Raw genomic sequence first — 23,208 nt, forward strand, 5'->3', positions numbered from 1 at the left:
GAAAGGCCTGCTGCTGCTACCAGGGTTTAACTGACAGTTAGCTAGCTGAAAGGAACTACTGCTGCTACCAGAGGTTAACTGACAGTTAGCTACTGAAAGGCCTGCTGCTGCTCCAGGGGTTAACTGACAGTTAGCTACTGAAAGGCCCTGCTGCTGCTACCAGGGTTTTAACTGACAGTTAGCTAGCTGAAAGGCCTGCTGCTGCTACAGGGGTTAACTGACAGTTAGCTACCTGAAAGGCCCTGCTGCTGCTACCAGGGTTTAACTGACAGTTAGCTACTGAAAGGACTGCTGCTGCTAACCGGGTTTAACTGACAGTTAGCTAGCTGAAAGGACCTGCTGCTACAGGGGTTAACTGACAGTTAGCTAGCTGAAAGGACTGCGCTGCTACAGGGTTTAACTGATGTTAGCTCCTGAAAGGACTCCTGCTGCTGCTCCGGGGTTAACTGAAGCTAGCTAGCTGAAAGGCCTGCTGCTGCTACCAGGGGTTAACTGACAGTTAGCTAGCTGAAAGGCTGCTGCTGTAAAGGGTACTGACAGTTAGCTAGCTGAAAGGACTGCTGCTACAGGGGTTAACTGACAGTTAGCTAGCTGAAAGTGCTGCTAACAGGGGTTACTGACAGTTAGCTAGCTGAAAGGACCTGCTGCTGCTACCAGGGGTTAACTGACCAGGCTAGCTGAAAGGACCTGCTGCTGCTACCAGGGGTTAATGCACAGGTAGCTGAAGGGACTGCTGCTGCACAGGGTTACTGACAGCTAGCTAAAGACTGCTGTGCTACAGGGTACTGACGCAGTAGCTACAACCTGCTGCTGTACCAGCTAAAGGGTAACATGCCAATGGTATGGATGACTGGATGCTCCTGTGCTTAGACACCACTTAGCGAGTAATTGATGAATCACTCATTGACAACAACACACAAAACACACACCACACACACACACCACACACACACACACACACACACACACACAACACACACCACACACACCACACACACACACACAACACACACACACACACACCCACGACACACAGACAGACAGACAGTCTAGGGATGCATAAGCTGGATGCAGTTCTGCTGAATCATAGGCTCGAGTAGGACAGGACCACGGGCTGTGTGGTGTGTGTGTGTGTGTGTGTGTGTGTGTGTGTGTGTGTGTGTGTGTGTGTGTGTGTGTGTGTGTTGTGTGTGTGTGTGTGTGTGTGTGTGTGTGTGTGCTGTGTGTGTGTGTGTGGTGTGTGCTGTGTGTGTTGTGTGGTGTGTTTTTGTTTGTGTGTGGGTGCACGTGCACGACTGTGTGTGTGTTGAGTGAGTATGCTAGGGGTGTTCTGGGCTCTTGTAAACAAAGCTCAGCTCTTCTGAACAAATTGCCTTCACTAAAATATGTCTCTTCCTCCATTAGCGCACACGTGCCCCATCACTCCATTGGTAAATAATTCAAATCCCCCCAAGAGTCTCTGAGCCTCCCAGGTCTCCCTCCTTCTTTCCATCAGTCCATCCTTCTCTTTCACAGAAAGAGAGAGAGCTCACTGATCAAGTTCAACCACCCCCCGCAGCTAAAGGAAAGCCCCTCGTCTCCCCAGTTAGACTACAGCCTGTTAATTATAAGCTGGTCTGCATTACAATATAGTGTTAACATCACTAGATGGATTCATTGGTTGACTATAAAAGCTCACACTATACCAAATGTGATATGATTATGATACCATTATGATAATAACAATATTCTCATTACCGTTATCTACACTGACACATTGTTCAGTCCTGACATACTCGTAAGGGTGTAATGACAGTAGGTATTACTAAGCCACATAATAGCATTTTTACAATAGAGGTCTTTTCTTGGATCATACCCACATGTTCCACCTTTCCGATGAGCTGGCATTAGTTGCATCACCTCTTCCCATGATGGTAGTGTATGTCCTTGAAGACTGAATGTTCTGTATATGTGGTCACTCGTTAGTCACCGTAGAGGAACTGACCCCACTTACCCTTACCAGAACTGGTCTATGCAGCTATGTACAGAGGCTCTCTAGAGAACAATTTTTACATATGCCTAATGGCTGTGCCATCCCCGGCCCAATGCCAGCTTATCAGCTATCACTACAAACAAAGCCAATGTCACTACTACAACCACTCACAAAAACATAGCCTAGCGAAGTGGGGCTGCGCTGCAACCCTCTGCTTCAGAGTTGTCTCTCTTTTTTCCCCTCATTTTGTTTTATTGTTGGGGGAAGTGTGCTTCGGCCTGATTAGCATCGCTGTTTCCTCCTTTCCCATAACCTCCAGACCCCCGCAGGCTGCTTGTTTACTCTTAGAAAAAATAAATAGGCCTGCGCCCGTGAGGACGTGCCCCTCATCAGAGGCGAAGACGCCCACCCCCCCTGTCCCCAATGTCTCCCCCCTCCCCTCCTTTACTCCTTTACTCTCCTCCTCCCTCCCTCCCTCCAACCCACCACCCCCAGCCCTGTGACCATCCCCCCTCCCTACTATCCAGCTGTTAAATCACAAAAAAATAAAACCCAGACCAATGGTCCCTGGGTTCCATATCACAGCTGTGTTCTAAATGGGAGTGGATGTTTAAATGTACAGTGAGATCCTGAGTGCCTGGGAGTGGATGTGTGTGGAAGTGGGYTTTTTACTGAATGGGAGGATACAGTAATACAATAAATGCCAGAGAACTGGTGTGAATTTAATGAATGACTATGTGGGGTGTGAGCGACTACCGGAAGTAAAGTATGTGTGTATGTGTGTGTCTGGGTTTCTGGGTTTCAGTGAGACTGTGCAGCACACACATCATGAATCTTTAAGTGGGTGTTAATGATCAGACCCAGCGGTGTGAGAGTGGCTAGGTTTCTGTGAGTGGAGAAGAGAGGAGTGGAGAAGAGAAGAGTGGAGCAGAGAGGACTAGAAAGGAGATGAGTGGAAAAGAGAGGAAAGTGAGAGGGGGGTTATTGTAAACAGTGCCATGGTATGGCGGATGTCAGGAAGATGTGTGTGACAGTGGGCTCAGGGCCAAACATGCAAAGGCCCTTTAACATACAACATCCCTTCACCACATCAGCTCTCAGGTCTCTCTCACAGTTACTGTAGCAACAAGCTATAAATCCAAGCGATGTAAACTAAAAGGGTGTTACAGTACTGTGTTAGGAACTCAGCCTTTCAAACTTTAAGTTGTGTTCCTCTATAAAAAGTAGAAAACATTTTCGTTACTGGCCCCAGTACTCAGTGCACCTGTGCTGGTATTATAGCTATCATTTCTATGAAAGAGAACCAGGGCAGTTTGTATTGGCCGTATACATAGTGAAACACAAAGAGGTTCTTCACAAGTTGTATACTGTATTGGACATTCTAGGTGTATACTGACACACAGACAGTCATTTTCCATAATGTTAGCCTGACTCAACAGCAGTTGAGGTGGTATCTGTGTTTAATTGCATTGGTTCCACGAAAGGAAACATGTAGTAGCTGGCAAAATATTCATTAGCAGAAAAATGTCACCAATTAATTGTGTGCAGTGACTTGGGCTGTAAAATATGAAAGGGAAGCAAACGCAAATGTGTTCAAAGCTAAGCAAGGTGTAGGAGTGGTCTCAGGCCAAACTTACACACACGGTAAAGCGTGGCTTCAGGAAAGGAAGAGCATGTTTGCCAGTGGCACAGACAGCCAAAGAAGACTTTTTCACTTCTATCCTTACTATATAGTTGGTTTTCTCAACAGGTTATTAGATGACCTCGAACGACTGTGGTTAAGAAGTCAAAATATATAAGTTTGAGAAACATATAGGTCAGATCAACGGTTTTAGGAGGTGGAGTATGTCAAGGGTTACTGGTTAGGAGGTTTCAGCTCCATACACTGGGAGGCTACACTTCAATGACAGCAACAACATGTATATGACACTCTGTGGGGTCACCAAATTACTCTAATTGCGTCTACAGGTGGTTGCATTGCGCGGATGAATGAACAGCAGTGGTTTGCTTGATCACCATCACGAGGGAGAGGAGGTCAACTGGAGGTCGTTTGTTTCCATGTGATAATGTTTATGTCAACGGTTTAGCACTGGAACCACCGGAGGCTCCAAARGAGTGTGTCTCCAGCAACAAACATCAGCAAATCCCATCAGATCCAGCCCCGACCTTACCCCCGGGGGGAACCAGAGGCTTGGGAAAAAGACGGCTGTCCTTTTGTCCTCCTTTCCCCTGTGTCCCTGCATCCAGCCTGGGAGGAGACGGAAGAAAGCTGGTGCCTGGCCTAAGCACCACCCCCCCAATCCCCCATGGCGTGTGTCCCAGTCCCCTGAATAAATCACTCTTAAGAAAGAGGGAGGCCAGAGTCAAACAGAGGCAATGCACTGGGAGGAATGTTCCAGTTTAAAATAAACGGCAGAAAAAAACAGAGTGCAGGCAGAAAAATGCGGGGCATGTGGAGGTCCCCAGAGGAGGAGAGGAGGAGGCATCTGGTAAAGGCATTCGGCCCTGGGGTCAACGTCACCATGGTCCCCAGGGAAGAGGAGACCCACAGGGTCCACTCACCCGGCCGCTGTGCATGCAGCACTCTGGAGCAAGACGGACTGCCTGGACTGGTGTGTGTGTGTGCGTGCGTGTGTGTCCATGTAAGATGTGGGGATGGGGAGGTGGGTGCCTGTGTGTGAGTCACAGTTCATTTACCACGCCCCTCCACACAAAGTCCTTTGTTTCCAGTGAACACATAATTCACAATGAACAATATATTTCACCCCCAATCTCATTTCCGTTTTTACCCCAATCTAGTTTCCCTTTATATGAGGCAATGCAAGGCATATTTTACTTTGCTTGGTTAACTTACTGTTTTAAGTGCAGTGACATGAACAAACAGGCAAAAAAAACGGTGTTCTGTAGGATTTGGTCTTAGTGAGAGGCTTACTTTGGCTCCTACCTGTGGGTGCGAGGTCGTGTCCGTTGGGGACCTCCTGCAGGGTGACATCCTGGGGGTAGAGGGGTCTGGATGGGGGGTAGTGCTGCTGCTGCTGGGGGTGAACCACCATACCAGGGAGCTGGGTCAGTGGTCCCATAGCCACCCCTCCACTCTGCCTCTGTAAAGGCAACAAACAGCAGGGGGTTAACTCACTGGGCCTGGACATGATCTAGCGCTGGGCGATATTGCCAAAATACAATATCACAATATGGTTCTTATTTTTGATGATATGGAGGTATTTGGTGGTATTTTAAGTTTCTGAATAATATACGTTTTAAATCTGTTTTATGAGTAGTGCATAATCCGAGGATGGCAACAAATGAATTATAAGTGGTTTTAATGGGCTTTCTNTCTGGATGGGGGGTAGTGCTGCTGCTGCTGGGGGTGAACCACCATACCAGGGAGCTGGGTCAGTGGTCCCATAGCCACCCCTCCACTCTGCCTCTGTAAAGGCAACACAAAACAGGGGGGTAACTAAGTGAGCCTGGAAATGGTCTAGGGCTGGGTGATTTGGCCCAAAATATTATATCACAATATGTTTCTTATTTTTGACAATATGATGGTATTTGGTGGTATTTTATGTTTCTGAATAATATGTTTAAAATGTTTTATGAGTAGTGCATGACCCTAGGATGGCAACAAATGAATTCTAAGTAGTTTTAATGGGCTTTCTCCATTATGATAGTTTTATACTCAACCAAACTAGGACAAGCCTGACAGTGAAGTAGTCCAATTTGTAGAACTTTTCATTTATTTAACACTGTATTAAATTACCTTTATATTTAGTACTGTAAAAATCCATACCGGTATGTGGATCCATACCTTAAAAGATGATATATCGCCCAACTCTAACCTGGTTCCTACTGCACAGCAACAGCAAGGCACAGATGCAGTATATCTCAACCTCACATTTTGTTTACTTTCAAACTGTGTTTGCTTACTGTACATGTGAGTAAAAGGTTTACTGACTTACTGTAAGAATGTCAATGAGCTCGATTGTAAGGGGGAAGAGACCAAGCTAGAGTTTTAAAAATACTATTTTGGAGTGGAGATGGTTTTGTTTTATGCTTTCAGTACAGATAAAATGAAGGCTAAATTGGATTCAATAGGTTTATCTTTGTTTCAATCTGTTGTCCCCTCAGATTGGACTGAGGGGATGTCCAAAGTGAATGAGTAGTTGGGAGGAGGACCATATAGGAATACTGTACGTATGTGGATACAAGAAATAGCAGGAGAGTAGATAACGGTTCAGGACTATTCTGAGAACATTTTCCATTGACTCAAAATCGCACTAAGCAAGCACATGGAACATGATGCAGTTCTGTTGCAGTTCTGATGCACTCCTTCAAGAAATGGGTGATCACACTCTGGTGACACTCTGAAAGTGATATCTGATGCAAACCTGGCAGGGATGTGATGACCARTAGCAAGAAGCATAGGAGCCTCTACAGTTGCAGTTTCCATCTATCAGCTCTATCAGCTCACCATAGGGACAATAGTGGTGGCTCCTGTAACCTCACCACTTAACTGACTGCCTGGTCGGTCTTCACAACAGGCATGGCTAGGAGTAGAGACCTCAGATCAGGGTACCTGACTGACTGCCCATCTGATAAGGACTCTTGTTAAAGCGATGCTGGGTTTATCAGTAGGCTGTCAAATTTACAGCCAGCTAATAGTGAGAGGGGACTGTGGAGTCTAATCTAGTGAAGTCTCTAGGGGGTACGTGGGCCGATGACGGCACTATCAGTCCAGTCTGGCAGGGAGAGGGGAGTGATAGCCAGGGGAAGCGGGGCAGTCGTATCGGCACTGTTAAGCACAGGAGGTTGGTGGCACCTTAATTGGGGAGRACGGACTCATGGTAATGGCTGGAGCGGAATAAGTGGAATGGTATCAAATACATCAAACACATGGTTTCCATTTGTTTGATGCCATTTCATTTGCTCTGTTGCAGCCATTATTATGAGCCGTCCTCCCCTTAGCAGCCTCCACTGCTTTAAAGTGATATTGGAGGACCAGCAAAAGTAGATTGCCGTGAGTCCTCCATCCCTTGTGTGGATGAACCTTTGAGGCCACACATCTGAAACGTGAAAGTAGGAGAGTCAGGGGCAATTCAACTACAGCCTCTTCCACAGTCTCATTTTACAGGACATGGTCACAAAACATGGAAACCTTGGCCATTTCTTTCACAYAAACAACCTCTTTGCATCCAGAATAACATGGAAAATCACAAAGGCAGAGAGCGGGGTAATCAGAGGACCTTTCTCTACTAATACATGTCAATTCATAGGAAAAGCTGTGGCAACCCAAGTTCACCTTTTGACCACGTCTGGCCTCGGGTACAGTAATCTCAATTTCAAAGGCATGCAGAACCACCTGAGCCAATTAGGGGCAAGGGATCTTTATCCCTCCATGTTTTGTACCAGAGCCAGGTTGGGTTGATATTTGCATGTGACCTCGTCCTCTTTGTCTAACAGGGCTGCATTCTGCATACAAATGGGAACATTTCTGCCAGCGCTTCTCGGCCTTCACCTTTCAGAGCTCAAATGACAGGAATCCCAATGTCCCTGATTCCTGTGATCTGACAGGCTGTATTCATATGGTCCTTTCATTTGGATGGTGTTAAAAAGACTGTGTTTACAAATAGCCTCAATAACCTGCTCTATAGCACATCAAGATGGTATTACATGGTAAAGTGTTTTCCTGTGAGGGTGCTCTGCATGACTCCAAATAGGCTCAGTGATGGTTGGGCCCCACACTTCTAAGTATTTACTGCCGATATGGAGGTAATAATTGTTTTGCAGAGCAGAGTTGATTGAAACTATAGGTTTCAGACCTTGGTCTTCGTCGTCCATCTCTTATTCCACTGCAGCCTCCCAAGACAATTTCTACCTTACATTCACCTCTGGTCCATAGTGGTCTAGAATGAAGAACTGATTGTAGCATTTTTTTATGACAAAGAAAGTGCAGATTTTTTATAGTAAACTTAACAACGCTCCAGTGTTGCAGTAGGTTGATGGAATCCAGAGGTGCATTGCTAACACACACTTGCATACTCCTCCTACACCGTGGCATGTGATAGGTAGCTAGCCCGTCCACAGGCTGTAACAGGAGTGTGATTTATGGTGGTCGGGGTCTTACCATCGCACCCAGACGGTCACAGGGGTGAAGGGTCGAGTAGGAGGAAACTGGATCCATGTAGTAACTCATCCTGGGGTCTGGATGGAGCAGCAGGCCTGTGGAAGGGATCAGCATACAAACAGCCGAGGCGGGGCCCCTATCAATCACACACTGTTTACACTGTGTGTGTGACTACAATAAGCTGTCACCACAGTTCTACATAGAGTGGCACCACCCCACACTGCCCTGTGTAACATCTAATGCAGACATCCCAAACAACGTTGTGATAATTCTTCCTTTTTGCAATGTTGACTTTAAATGACATAATCACTTGATGAAAATGGGGTTAGAAATAGAGGATCTTTAATGAATAACAACTTGATTATTTCCTCCTCTTTACATGGGCAAAAAAAAATAAAAAAATTAGCATGGACAACAATGCAATAACAAATACTAAATTCTAGCCTACAACATCCCAGTCAAGATTATAATGGATTCAGTTGCTAGTGTGTCTCCATATTTGGACATTTATATGAGGCAGCTTTTTCAATATTCAGGGCTGAACATGTTAAGTCACACTATCTCCAGCATTGATAGATAATTCTTTGCCTGATCCCCCCCCTTCTTACCTCCCTGCCGCTCTCCTCCTCCTCCTCTGTCCCTCCCTCCCACTCTCCTTCCTTCCCTCCCACTCACTTTGGGCATCTCATTATCATGTATTTACTAGTAGAAACATCAACAGACGGGGAACAGGAACCCAGCTGAGAGGAGTGCGTTTCCAGGGGAGCTGACAGACAACGTAGGTAGGGACAAGTAGCCTCGAATGTATGCCTTAATTAGCAAACATCACAAATACTTTATCATTGTCAAGTGATAACTATTGTAATTGACTACAAGAGAAAAATATGTATCATAAATCTATGCAGCCAAAGTCACGAAATTACATTAGGACACCAATAGTTTGCATTCAATTCAAGGTTTATTGTGAGGTAAAACATTTTATATAAACATATTTTCCAAATAACTGGGTCAATGGCCAATGGCACAGCAGAGAATCCAAACAGAGACGCACGTGATATGCTATTGCATATCAATGCAGATATACCACAAATATTATTAAACTGTAATTAACATTTTTTTCAAAACTATTTTGATGTACGTTTGATCAAATTAACGCGGTCTTCTCCGTTTAATTCAAAATGCACCAGATTGCACGGTTCATTCACGCTCCAACAGCATTCCTCACGGGAAGCGCGACTGCACTTCAAAGCGAGCTTTACAACCCGACACATCACACTCCTGTTGTTTCTCATATTTATATGTAAACAACATTATTTTCTACCAACATATATCTACTGGATTTGTAAAATTGGTAAGAGTATAAACTTACCGTGTGTTGTGAGTGAAACTTCCTGCAGGTTGGTTGAGTGGTGCGCTCTGTAGGCTAGTTGGCTGTGACAGTTCAGCTGTAGACAGACTCAATGCACTGATGCTGTACCTGGGCTTATAGTGAGTCCAAGGAGGAAGGAATATGCACTTGCCGGATTTAAGTCCCACCCTCGAATCATACCGAGACCCACTCAAATTCCCTTTGGGGTGTTCCACACAATCGCTGAGTAATCGAACTGTTGTTATCCAAATAGAAAAACGTGTTATTGTTTAGTGACACATCTGGATTTTCTCCATCAGTCCTATGCAGGTTTGTCAATCATATAGACTTTTTTCAGTGTCATCTTGAATTCTTACCATCAAGCCAATGATATGATCATCTCGCTTGGTTTTGCAGGTGTAGTTGGAACAATGGTGACAATGGATAGGCTTCCTGGGTGGCCTGGAAAAAGTCCCCAATTATGGGCACACAGGCCACACAGTATCACATCAGTGAAGTGTCAGGAAAGGGTGAGACCTAGGGAGTGGTCAGTCAGTTGTTAGAACATACAGGCCAAGGGCCCTTTCTATCCTGCCTGGTGTCAGAAGGCATGTGCTCATCAACAGTGTGCCACCACCAAGGTGTCTCAAACAGCACATGTAGTTGCGGCGCATGGCTGCCTCCGGGTCTATAAAGGATACCCTTGAGAGGTATCTGGTTCCTGAATATTTGTCATCTATTTGCTCCTCCACAGCTCTCTAGTGGCTGGTGCCTCATCGCCGTTCAGCCCCATACCAGGCAATGCGTGTGTGACGCTGATTAGAGCCCTGACGGAAACCTCAGGCAGTCATCTGCGAAATGAGAAGAGGTGATTCCACACGCCGGGAAGTCTACAAGCCCTCTGTATCTGATAGGGTGCCGTGATATACAGGAAACAACATGATATGTATCTATTCATTTGGTTATTAACTGCACTATAAGTACTTTTCTATCTGTGAAAAAGCATTCTACTGGAAAACATGATGGTGAAATGAGAAAGCAGGGATTTATCAGCTCAACACTTGCGTCTCATCTGAAACACCTTGTGACTCTGGCAGAGGCTGCCTCTTTAAAGTACATCTTGTTCAAGTCCAAGGTGAGAGGCGTGAAGAAGTGCTGTAGACGAGGAGCCCAGTGGCAAGCTGGGCTGGGGCGCGTGGCCTGCGCTTTCTCAGCACCTCGTTTGAAGCCCTGACGCGGGCCCCTTGCCCCCGGCCCCCCGCCCCCGGCCACCCCTGTTCTTCCCTGGCCCCCTCAGGGCATAGATAGGCAACACGTCGGGGGCAAAAGGGGAGGGGATGAGTTATTGCGATGCGAAAAGAGGAGATCGGGCTCGCCCCTCTGATGAGCTAAATTTAATAAAGGGGCAGGAATGCAATCCAGATCTATTCTAATGCCCCCTCAATGCTGTTTCAATAATCAGCATTGGGAGTTCAAAGGGGAGGCCCCAATACACTTCTGCTCCACATGAAGCAGCTCTCATCACTTAACCTCATGCCATTGTTGTGCCACCTTTTTACGCTCAGTCACTCTCTCTCACTCTTTCCTTCTCTCTCTGGCTCAACTGCAGTCATGCTTTACATTAAACAGATAGTGAACATCATGCCATCACCACCAGTAAGCCCCATAATTCAAAGAGTATGAACTTTTTTATTGCCAACTGTACCTTGCACCAAAGTCATGGTGTTACTTGACGTTCATTTTTGTCTTTTTTGTCTCATTTTTGTTTTTTGTCTTAGTGAAACTACAGTTATATGTACTCTGGTTATTTATTTCACTACGTTTTACTTTGAGATGGCTGTTTGCTTTTTTGCTTMATGGTTAGCTACGTCTTCTTCTGCATGAAGCCCAAGTCTACCCTACTGTTAGTCACTAGGCCATCAGACAGACCCTTCTGGGTATTAAAGGAATAGTTCACCCAAAGTTTGGCAGACATTTTCATACCTCAAACGTGGTTTGATGTCAAACTGAACCCATTTCCACACCATCTGTTGTCTATAGGCATCAGGAGAGTTCTGCAGGTCTCAGTCCTCAGTGAACTGGCACAGGATTGGCATGGTAAAGTTGGAACACTATTGAAGTATAAAAACATCTAACAAACTAAGATTTTGGGTGAACTATTGTGTTTAAACTGAAGTGAAAGTAAGAGCAGTGCTTTCCAGATGAGCCAGTAGAACATGAGTAAATCATTAGGAATTTCGTTATGGCAAATAGAAATCAAACCTGGATGGTGTTCAAAGATAGATGGGTGTCATGCCCTGATCTGTTTCACCTGTTCTTGTGGTTGTCTCCATCTCCTCCAGGTGTCGCTTATTTTCCCCAGTGTATTTATCCCAGTGTTTCCTGTCTCTCTGTGCCAGTTCATCTTGTATGTTTTCAAGACAACCAGTGTGTTTTCCCCCATGCTCCTGTTTTCTATTCTCTTTTTCTAGTCTTCCCGGTTTTGACCCATGCCTGTTTTTTCTGGACTTCGTACCCGCCTGCCTGACACTTCTGCCTGCTCTGACATCGAGCCTGTCTGCCACTCTTTACCTCTTGGACTCAGAATCTGGTTTTGACCTTTTGCCTTTCCATGACCATTCTCTTGCCTACTCCTTTTGGATTATAAATAAACTACAAAGACTCTAACCATCTGCCTCCTGTGTCTGCATCTGGGTCTCGCCTTGTGCCCTTATAATGGGAGGGTTGAGTGGTGCTGAAGGGTGGGACTAAAATATACTATGTCCATAAAATGTCTATAGGTTCAGAACTTTTGTGAAACAGCACAGTTAAAAATATATGGCAAATAGAAATCAAAACTGGATGGTCTTCAGAGATAGATGGAAGGGGTTGTGGGTAGCTGGATGGGATTAAAAACAAACAAACGATAACTATTGTAAAATACACTTGTCCGCAAAATGTAAATAGAATGTATAACCTGGAAGTAGAATCCTAAGTGTTGTTGTTCATTAACTTACTCCAATTAGGGTGGTAGGGTTAGGGGAATATAATAAAGATATATACACTGCTCAAAAAAATAAAGGGAACACTTAAACAACACAACGTAACTCCAAGTCAATCACACTTCTGTGAAATCAAACTGTCCACTTAGGAAGCAACACTGATTGACAATAAAATTTCACATGCTGTTGTGGCAAATGGAATAGACAACAGGTGGAAAATATAGGCAATTAGCAAGACACCCCCAATAAAGGATGGTTCTGCAGGTGGTGACCACAGACCACTTCTCAGTTCCTATGCTTCCTGGCTGATGTTTTGGTCACTTTTGAATGCTGGTGGTGCTTTCACTCTAGTGGTAGCATGAGACGGATCTACAACCCACACAAGTGGCTCAGGTAGTGCAGCTCATCCAGGATGGCACATCAATGCGAGCTGTGGCAAGAAGGTTTGCTGTGTCTGTCAGCGTAGTGTCCAGAGCATGGAGGCGCTACCAGGAGACAGGCCAGTACACCAGGAGACGTGAAGGGGTCGTAGGAGGGCAACAACCCAGCAGCAGGACCGCTACCTCCGCCTTTGTGCAAGGAGGAGCAGGAGGAGCACTGCCAAGCCCTGTAAAATGACCTCCAGCAGGCCACAAATGTGCATGTGTCTGCTCCAACGGTCAGAAACAGACTCCATGAGGGTGGTATGAGGGCCCGACGTCCACAGGGGGTTGTGCTTACAGCCCAACACGTGCAGGACGTTTGCATTTGCCAGAGAACACCAAGAATTGGCAAATTCGCCACTGGCCCCTGTGCTCTTCACAGATGAAAGCAGGTTCACACTGAGCACATGTGACAGACGTGACAGAGTCTGGAGACGCCGTGGAGAACGTTCTGCTGCCTGCAACATCCTCCAGCATGACCGGTTTGGCGGTGGGTCAGTCATGGTGTGGGGTGGCATTTCTTTGGGGGCCGCCACAGCCCTCCATGTGCTCGCCAGAGGTAGCCTGACTGCCATTAGGTACCGAGATGAGATCCTCAGACCCCTTGTGAGACCATTTGCTGGTGCGGTTGGCCCTGGGTTCCTCCTAATGCAAGACAATGCTAGACTTCATGTGGCTGGAGTGTGTCAGCAGTTCCTGCAAGAGGAAGGCATTGATGCTATGGACTGGCCCGCCCGTTCCCCAGACCTGAATCCAATTAAGCACATCTGGGACATCATGTCTYGCTCCATCCACCAACGCCACGTTGCACCACAGACTGTCCAGGAGTTGGCGGATGCTTTAGTCCAGGTCTGGGAGGAGATCCCTCAGGAGACCATCCGCCACCTCATCAGGAGCATGCCCAGGTGTTGTAGGGAGGTCATACAGGCACGTGGAGGCCACACACACTACTGAGCCTCATTTTGACTTGTTTTAAAGACATTACATCAAAGTTGGATCAGCCTGTGGTGTGGTTTTCCACTTTAATTTTGAGTGTGACTCCAAATCCAGACCTCCATGGGTTGATAAATTTGATTTCCATTGATAAGTTTTGTGTGATTTTGTTGTCAGCACATTCAACTATGTAAAGAAAAAAGTATTTAATAAGAATATTTCATTCATTCAGATCTAGGATGTGTTATTTTAGTGTTCCCTTAATTTTTTTGAGCAGTGTATATATATAGTATATATATATATAACCAGTCAAAAGTTTGGACACACCTACTCATTCAATGGTTTTTCTTTATTTTTACTATTTTCTACATTGTAGAACAATAGTGAAGACATCAAAACTATGAAATAACACGTATGGAATCATGTAGTAACCAAAAAAGTATTAAACAAATCAAAATATATTTTAGATGTTAGATTCTTCAAAGTAGCCACCCTTTGCCTTGATGACAGCTTTGCACACTCTTGGCATTTTCTCAACCAGCTTCACCTGGAATGCTTTTCCAACAGTCTTGAAGGAGTTCCCACATAAGCTGAGCACTTGTTGGCTGCTTTTCCTTTACTCTGCGGTCCAACTCATCCCAATTCATCTCAATTGGCTTGAGGTCGGGTGATTGTGGAGGCCAGGTCATCTGATGCAGCACTCCATCACTCTCCTTCTTGGTCAAATAGCCCTTATACTGCCTGGAGGTGTTTTGGGTCATTGTCCTGTTGAAAAACAAATGATTGTCCGATTAAGCGCAAACCAGAGGGGATGGTGTATTGCTGCAGAATGCTGAGGTAGCCATGCTGGTTAAGTGTGCCTTGAAATCGAAATAAATCACAGACAGTGTCACCAGCAAACTAGCCCCACACCATCACACCTCCTCCTCCGTGCTTCACGGTGGGAACCACACATGCGGAGATCATCCGTTCACCTACTCTGCGTCTCACAAAGACACGGCGGTTGGAACCAAAAATCTCACATTTGGACTCATCAGACCAAAGGACAGATTTCCACCGCTCTAATGTCCATTGCTCGTGTTTCTTAGCCCAAGCAAGTGTCTTCTTCTTATTGGTGTCCTTTAGTAGTGGTTTCTTTGCAGCAATTCGACCATGAAGGCCTGATTCACGCAGTTTCCTCTGAACAGATGAGGTTGAGATGTGTCTGTTACTTGAACTCTGTTAAGCATTTATTTGGGCTGCAATTTCTGAAGCTGGTAACTCTAATGAACTTATCCTCTGCAGCAGAGCTAGCTCTATGTCTTCCTTTCCTGTGGCGGTCATCATGAGAGCCAGTTTCATCATAGTGCTTGATGGTTTTTGCGACTGCACTTGAAGAAACTTTCAAAGTTCTTGACATTTTCCAGATTGACTGGCACACCTGCTAATTGAAATGCATTTCAGGTGACTACCACATGAAGCTGATTGAGATAATGCCAAGAGTGTGCAAAGCTGTCATCAAGGCTAAGGGTGGCTACGTTGAAGAATCTCAAATATAAAATGTATTTTGATTTGTTTAACACTTTTTTGGTTACTACCTGATTCTATATGTGTTATTTCATAATGTTGATGTCTTCACTATTATTCTACAATGTAGAAAATAGTAAAAATAAAGAAAAACCCTTGAATGAGTAGGTGTGTCCAAACTTTTAAATGGTACTGTATATATATTTACAAAACAAATATATGGGGGATTGGAAATAATGCAGACAATTACATTGATGGAAACTACAATCTATCTGCAATATTAAAGCTGATCCACCCTCTAAAAAATGTGAATTAAAAATAAGAATATAATTTAGAAGATCTCTCAGTCCTGTGTGTTGTACTTATGTCGCCTCATTGACAGTATGCCTTTGTCATCCCAATTCCCAATATTGTTTTAATCAACACCCTCCCCCTCTCCCCAATGGTGTGCTGTGGTATGTTGATTGGGTGTAGATCAATATTGTTTTAATCAACACCCTCCCCCTCTCCCCAATGGTGTGCTGTGGTATGTTGACTGGGTGTAGACAATATTGTTTTAATCAACACCCTCCCCCTCCCCTCTCCCCAATGGTGTGCTGTGGTATGTTGACTGGGTGTAGATCAATATTGTTTTAATCAACACCCTCCCCCTCTCCTCAATGGTGTGCTGTGGTTGTTGATTGGGTTGTAGATCAATATTGTTTATCAACACCCTCCCCCTCTCCCAGGTGTGCTGTGGTATGTTGAGTGGGTGTAGATCAATATTGTTTAATCAACACCCTCCCCCTCTCCCCAATGGTGTGCTGTGGTATGTTGAGTGGGTGTAGATCAAATTGTTTTAATCAACACCCTCCCCCTCTCCCCAATGGTGTGCTGTGGTATGTTGAGTGGGTGTAGATCAATATTGTTTTAATCAACACCCTCCCCTCTCCCAATGGTGTGCTGTGGTATGTGGAACTGGGTGTAGATCAAGAAACCTTTTTCTCACTTTTTCTCACTCTCATTTTTGGATATTCTAGAGATAGAGCTGACAGGTGATATTAATGGTATTTTATTAGCAGTGTTCTGATTGCTGTAGGTAAACCTGCCTGGGCTGCGTTTGTCTCTTTCAGGGGAGAGAATGACAATGGGGAGTTCTCTTCCCACTCCCCTCACACAGGAGTTGGCCATTTTCTTTGATATGACGCCCGAATCCTTTCCCCACCGAAGAAACTGCCCCGCAGATGTTGCTAGGCCAACTACAAAGAAGGAGCTCTTTATGAGGAAAACGTCTATTTTGGTCCCTGTGTGTTTCTGTTTCGAGATGTGGTGCTTTCAGAGGCAGAGGCCTGATCTTTCTGCTCAAAACCTGTTTTATTCCTTGCCGAGATATTTTTAGATTAAAGACCCAATTCAAATGACTAAAGTGAGGATGTAATATTTTATGACAGTATCAATGTGTGATCACTATGGTAGAGTTTTAGGTCGTTGAAAAAGCTGAGACGCTATATTGGCATTGGTAAAAAGAAAGAAACACTGGAGTACTAAACTCAATGAATACTCAAGTCATGGAAAGGCTCTCTGTATTGGTTTGAGTGGGTTTATACAGAAGTGGCAGTGGTTAGGTAGGTTAGGTCACACTCTGACCCAAAGAACTGTGACTTTGTTGCCGTCTGACTATGAAGCAGAGGTCTTGGGAGATATATTATCTTTAATTAAGGCACCAATCCCTTTGGCAAGTTGTCTAAACAGGCCTAAATAGGGCTACTAAATCAGACTAACATCCTCAGTATTTGATAGTTTGGGAGCGTGCACTCGCCCCAGATGGTTCATGTTTCTGTACCCAGGACAGGGATCTTCTGTTTAAGCGTTGCCTTGACAGACCCGGTTATACAGAATTACATGCTGAGTCCCCTCCCCCCCAGTCAGGGACTGTGTTTAGTTCAATCTGAAGAGCATTGTTCCCTGCATCTGACCTGGGATCAGAGGATAGTGGTTGACTGTTGCTCAGCTCAGCAGACAAGTTGTTGTCTTGAAATATGACACTGACACTGTCACTGTACTATTAAAACAAATGCTTCCCACTTCACCTTTTGAGTGAAGGACCAGAAAGTAAAAGTAAAACCTTTTAGAAGAGCAATTCACATGTATGGACTTGACTTGACATTTTTGGAGATGGTGGCACATTTACAGAGTTTGATTTTGACCCAATATAATGTTTGTTCTCAGAATTTTTATTCAAGATCATCAAATGTACCAAGTACACTGCAAGTTAAAACACAGGGATTAAAATCATCCCCTCCTTATGTCTCTTTTCAAATACAACAGTGTGATGAAACATTTCAGTGAGTTAACTAACTGCAATAAACGTAGTTCTAGCTCAAGAAGCAGAAAAGAAAGATGAGAGAAGGGGGAGACAGACAGGAGACGGAGTAAAGAGGAGGGAGAAGAAGATGCTCAGTCCAGCGTGCCCTTGATAAGCTGCTGGCAGAGCTCCAAAACAAACCCCCACGCAGCCCCCCCTCCCCTCCTCTGTTCAGCCCCAGACTGGGCCCCAGTCCCAGCGCCAGCACTAGCTATTCTTCTTCATTAGCCGCCCAGAACTGCTTGCCATGTAGTTAAAAGAGGGGTTTTCTGAATGCTTGTGAAACACACTCTCATTAGAGACGTGCAAGAAAGCTGGTGAAGAGAGAAGAGGGCTGGAGAGTAGGATGAGAGAGAGGGGTCAGCTGGAGGTGCTTGCTTGCTTTGAATAAAGAGGGAGATGACAGTGTAAAACAGCCTCCCTTGTGACTCTCTCTTCGGTGTGTTTTGGACAATCAGTAACTCCATCCTAGTCCAGTTGTGTTAGCATTGATAGCAACATAAGTGGCACAAGTAGATCTGTCAGCCTCACTCAGCTCATCTACGCTGTGATCTGTGAAGGTGCAGCGAGGCTTATCAATGGCAGTGCGATGAGAGGGAAGACGTTGCTGCTTGTCAGTGAGTGATTTTCACCAGGGTCTGGGTAGTGTCCAGTCCAGAGCCTATGCTGTCTTCCTGTCTGCCCAGGGAAATACATCACTCCTGCCACCCCTCACTCATACTCTCCCTTATTCTTACCAAGCCTTGGTTTCATTAACATATCTGAATGGATGTGAACTTTGCTCTACAACCCTCCACAATACTGCAGGTACTCCAGCTGCAACAGCAGAGTTCAAGACAAGACACACTTTCCCAACAATGGAGGCCTGCTAATGCTCATCCTGAGAAAAGCAGAAGCCCCTAACCCCTGGTTCCCTCTTCCCTTCCCTTCCCTCCTCTCCCTCCACTCCCTTCTTCCCCTCCATCAGGCCAGGCTTAGAGAAGTGTTTACAGAGCCAGCGCCTGTAATTAATGACAGGATAGTTCATTTGAGTCCTGGTTTTGTTCTGTGGAGGTAGATAGATACAGCCAGGGGGTTAGATTACAACTACATAAATAATGCCCCCCCCCCCCCCCACCCCCTCCGCATCCCATCTCCTCTCCATCTCGCCCCTTCTCACTCACACTCAGTCTTATCCCATCAAAACCGTCCTCCGGAGTAGTGTTTCTCACTAGCTTTCCTCCTGACTATCTCACTTGGCTCCCCTTCCCATGCCCACCTAAACCCCCACACAATTTCCACCCCGTCCCCTTACCGTGCAGCGCCGGGGGTATTTTTATGTTTTAAGGATGTATAGTCCATCCTTTGCCATGAATCTCTCTGTGGGGAAAGGGGCTGCTCTCTGTCTTCCCCCCTTCTTCTTTCCGTCCTTCCCTGCCTCCCCTCACATTCTCTCTCCCTTCACCACTCTCTTTGATTAGCCCCCCCACTCTGTCTCTCTCTCTCTCTCTCTCAATTTGATTCAAAGGGGATTTTTTGGAATTTTTGTTTACATTACCAAAGCAAGTTAAATAAACAATAAACAAAAGTGAGAAGAAACACGAAACAACATTAACCAAATGTTTTTTTAAATGTACAGTATTGCACTCATAAAGGTTTCAAAGGGATAAAGACATTTCAAATGTTATATTATCATCTACAGTATGTACAGTGTTTTTAACAATGTGAAAATAGTTGTAGTATGAATAATAAAGGAAGATAAGTAAACAGATAAGTATTGGTTGTATTTACAATGTTATTTGTGCTCCACTGTTAGCCCTGTTTTCATGGCAACGGGTCACAAATCTTGCTGCTGTGAGTGCACATTGCGGGATTTTGCCAAACGGATATGAGAGTTTATCAATGTTAGATTTGTTTTCTTTGTGGGTCTGTGTGATCTGTGGGAAATATGTGTCTCTAATATGGTCATACCTTTGGCAGGAGGTAAGAAAGTGCAGCTCAGTTTCCACCTAACTTTGTGGGCAGTGGGCACTTAGTCTTTCTTCTTTCGAGAGCTACGTCTGCCTATGGCGGCCTCTCTCAATAGCAAGGCTATGCTGACTGAGTCTGTACATAGTCATGGATTTTCTTAAGTTTGGGTCAGTCACAGTGGTCAGGTATTCTGCTTTCTATTCTCTGTTTGGGGCCAGATAGCATTCCAGTCTGCTCAGTTTTTTGGTTTATTCTTTCCAGTGAACCAAATAGTTATCTTTTTATTTTCTCAACTGAAATGTGTCTTCCGCTTTTACCCCAACCCCTCTGAATCAGAGAGGTGCTGTGGGCTCCTTAATCGACATCCATGTCATCAGCACCCAGGGAGCAGTTCATTTTGGAGGTTAACTGCCTTGCTCAAGGGCAGAATGGCAGATTTTTCCACCTTATTGGCTCAGGGATTTTCGAACCAGCAACCTTTCGGTTACTGACCCAGCACTCTTAACCACTAGGCTACCTGCTGTCTACAGAATTACCAGATCATCTGCAAACAGTAAACATTTGACTTCCGAGTCTAGTACGGTGAGGCGGGGTGCTACAAAATGTTCTAGTACCCTTGCCAAATCATTTATATACTGTATATGTTGAAAAGAGTGGGGCTCAAGCTGCATCCCTGTCTTACCCCACAGCTCTAAGGAAAGAAATCTGTGTTTATTGCCCATTTTAACTGCACACTTGTTGTTTGTATACATTGATTTTATAATATTATATGCAACACCGCTTTCCATCATTCCAAATCGAGTCAAAAGCTTTTTTTAAATCAGTCAAGCATGCGAAGACTGCTTTTGTTTTGTTTTGTTTGTTTGTTAGTTAGGGTGTGTAGGGTGTATGCCTTGTCTGTCATACAATATTTTGGTAAAAAGCCAATTTCACATTTGCTCAGAACATTGTCAGAGTCTGCTGTTGAGGATTTTGCAGGGGTTCCTGTTGATGCCGATTCCATTGGTAATTATTGGGGTCAAATTTGTCTCCACTTTTGTGGATTGGGATGATCAGACATTGGTTCTAAATATTGGGGAATATGCCAGAACTGAGGATAATGCTGAAGAGTTTAAGAATGTGGTCGGCGTATTTCATCATTTTGTTTAGTATACCATCAACATCACATGTCTTTTTGGATTGGAGGGTTTGTATTTTGTTCTGTAGCTCATACAATATAATTGGAGAATCCAGTGATTAATAGCTGATTCTAAGTTTTGGAAATGATCATGTATATGTGTTTGCTCTTGGTTCTTTGTTCCAGTTGAAGTCGGAAGTTTACATACACCTTAGCCAAATACATTTAAACTCAGTTTTTCACAATTCCTGACATTTAATGCTAGTAGAAATTCCCTGTCTTAGGTCAGTGAGGATCACCACTTTATTTTAAGAATGTGGAATGTCAGAATAATAGTAGAGAGAATGATTTATTTCAGCTTTTATTTCTTTCATCTCATTCCCAGTGGGTCAGAAGTTTACATACACTCAAGTATTTGGTAGCATTGCCTTTAAATTGTTTAACTTGGGTCAAACATTTTGGATAGCCTTCCACAAGCATCCCACAATAAGTTGAGTGAATTTTGGCCCATTCCTCCTGACAGAGCTGGTGTAACTGAGTCAGGTTTGTAGGCCTCCTTGATCGCACCCGTTTTTTCAGTTCTGCCCACATATTTTCTATAAGATTGGGGTCAGGGCTTTGTGATGGCCACTCCAATACCTTGATTTTGTTGTCCTTAAGCCATTTTGCCACAACTTTGGAAGTATGCTTGGGTCATTGTTCATTTGGAAGACCCATTTGCGACCAAGCTTTAACTTCCTGACTCATGTCTTGAGATGTTGCTTCAATATATCCACATAATGTTCCTTCTCATGATGCCATCTATTTTGTGAAGTGCACCAGTCCCTCCTGCAGCAAAGCACCCCCACAACATGATGCTGCCACCCCTGTGCTTCACGGTTGAATGGTGTTCTTCAGTTTGCAAGCATCCCCCTTTTTCCTCCAAACATAACGATGGTCATTATGACCAAACAGTTCTATTTTTGTTTCTTCAGACCAGTGGACATTTCTCCAAAAAGTATGATCTTTGTCCTCATGTGCAGTTGCAAACCGTAATCAGATTTATTTATGCCGTTTTTTTGAGCAGTGATTTCTTCCTTGCTGAGCGGCCTTTCAAGTTATGTCGATACAGGACTCTTTTTACTGTGGATATAGATACTTTTGTACCTGTTTCCTCCAGCATCTTCACAAGGTCCTTTGCTGTTGTTCTGGGATTGATTTGCACTTTTCACACCAAAGTATGTTCATCTCTAGGAGACAGAACATSTCTCCTTCCTAAGCAGTATGGCGGCTGCGTGGTCCCATGGTGTTTATACATGTGTACTATTGTTTGTACAGATGAACGTGGTACCTTCAGGAATTTGGGAATTGCTCCCAAGGATGAACCAGACTTGTGGAGGTCTGCAATTTTTTTTCTGAGGTCTTGGCTGATTTCTTTTGATTTTCCCATGATGTCAATCAAAGATGCACTGAGTAAGTAGGCCTTGAAATACATCCACAGGTACACCTCCAATTGACTCAAATATTGTCAATTAGCCTATCAGAAGCTTCTAAAGCCATGACATCATTTTCTGGAATTTTCCAAGCTGTTTAAAGGCACGGTCATCTTAGTGTATGTAAATTCCTGACCCACTGGAATTGTGATACAGTGAATTATAAGTGAAATAATCTGGAAACAATAGTTGGAAGAATTACTTGTGTCATGCACAATGTAGATGTTCTAACTGACTTGACAAAACTATAGTTTGTTAACAAGACATTTGTGGAGTGGTTGAAAAATGAGTTTTAATGACTCCAACCTAAGTGTATGTAAACTTCCAACTTCAACTGTATATGGCCGAAAAAGTTGGAGAAGTGGTTTATCCATACATCTCCATTTGGGATAGATAGCTCTTCGTGTTGTTGTTGTTTTTAGTGTGTTCCAATTCTCCCAGAAGTGATTTGATTCTATGTATTCTTCAGTCACACTGAGCTGTTTTCTGACATGTTGTTCCTTCTTTTTTCTTAGTGTATTTCTGTGCTGTTTTAGTGTTTCCTCATAGTGAAGGCGTAGGTACTGTTTTTTGGGGTTTCTGTGTTTTTGGTTGGATAGGTTTCTGAATTTCTTTCTAGGTTTTGCATTCTTCATCAAACCATTTCTCATTGTTAGTTTTCTTAGGTTTTCTGCTAGAATTGTATTTCTTTGATATGTTAGCTGATAGGTCAAATAAACTGCTCAGGCATTCTATTGCTAAGTTTACACCTTCGCTATTGCAGGAAAATATTTTGTCCAGGAAGTTATCTAGGATCGATTGTATTTTTTGGCCAACTGTTTTTTGGTCGGTTGTCTACACTACCCTCCTTCCATCTATTGCATTTTTTAATAGCTTGCAGTTTGTTCGTCTTCAACACCTCATGGTTGAGTATTGATCTTTTCAAGTAGATTGTGATTTTGCTGTGGTCTGATAGGGGTGTTAGTTGGCTGACCGTGAACACTCTGAGAGACTCKKRGTTGAGGTCAGTGATAAAGTAATCTACAACACTACTGCCAAGGGA

The 23,208-nt window shown here is 44.3% G+C and overlaps 2 protein-coding genes across 5 annotated transcripts in view; one reads left to right on the forward strand and one right to left on the reverse strand.

Annotated features, from left to right (window-relative positions):
• The window catches only part of LOC111949447 (protein C-ets-1), a 51,939-nt gene extending 42,293 nt beyond the window's left edge, over positions 1-9,646 (reverse strand). The window contains exons 1-3 of one of the 3 annotated variants that reach the window (XM_070434199.1): positions 9,463-9,646; positions 8,094-8,188; positions 4,917-5,073 (exon numbers count right to left, since the gene is read on the reverse strand). In XM_070434199.1, coding sequence (XP_070290300.1) covers positions 4,917-5,073; positions 8,094-8,162 — 226 coding nt within the window. In that variant the 5' untranslated portion in view covers positions 8,163-8,188; positions 9,463-9,646. Of the gene's footprint in view, positions 1-4,904; positions 5,074-8,093; positions 8,189-9,462 lie in introns of those variants that run through there. The other 2 variants (XM_023966646.2, XM_023966645.2) reach the window with 2 other exon arrangements.
• Positions 8,853-23,208, forward strand: part of LOC111982811 (Friend leukemia integration 1 transcription factor) — a 146,807-nt gene continuing 132,451 nt past the window's right edge. Inside the window, exon 1 of one of the 2 annotated variants that reach the window (XM_070434200.1) lies at positions 8,853-8,871. The gene's annotated coding sequence lies outside the window, so the exon portion shown is untranslated. Of the gene's footprint in view, positions 8,876-23,208 lie in introns of both variants that reach the window. The other variant, XM_024014413.2, reaches the window with a different exon arrangement.

The sequence above is a fragment of the Salvelinus sp. IW2-2015 genome, linkage group LG22 (assembly GCF_002910315.2).
Source record: "Salvelinus sp. IW2-2015 linkage group LG22, ASM291031v2, whole genome shotgun sequence".
In the NCBI taxonomy this organism is placed as follows: Eukaryota; Metazoa; Chordata; class Actinopteri; order Salmoniformes; family Salmonidae; genus Salvelinus; species Salvelinus sp. IW2-2015.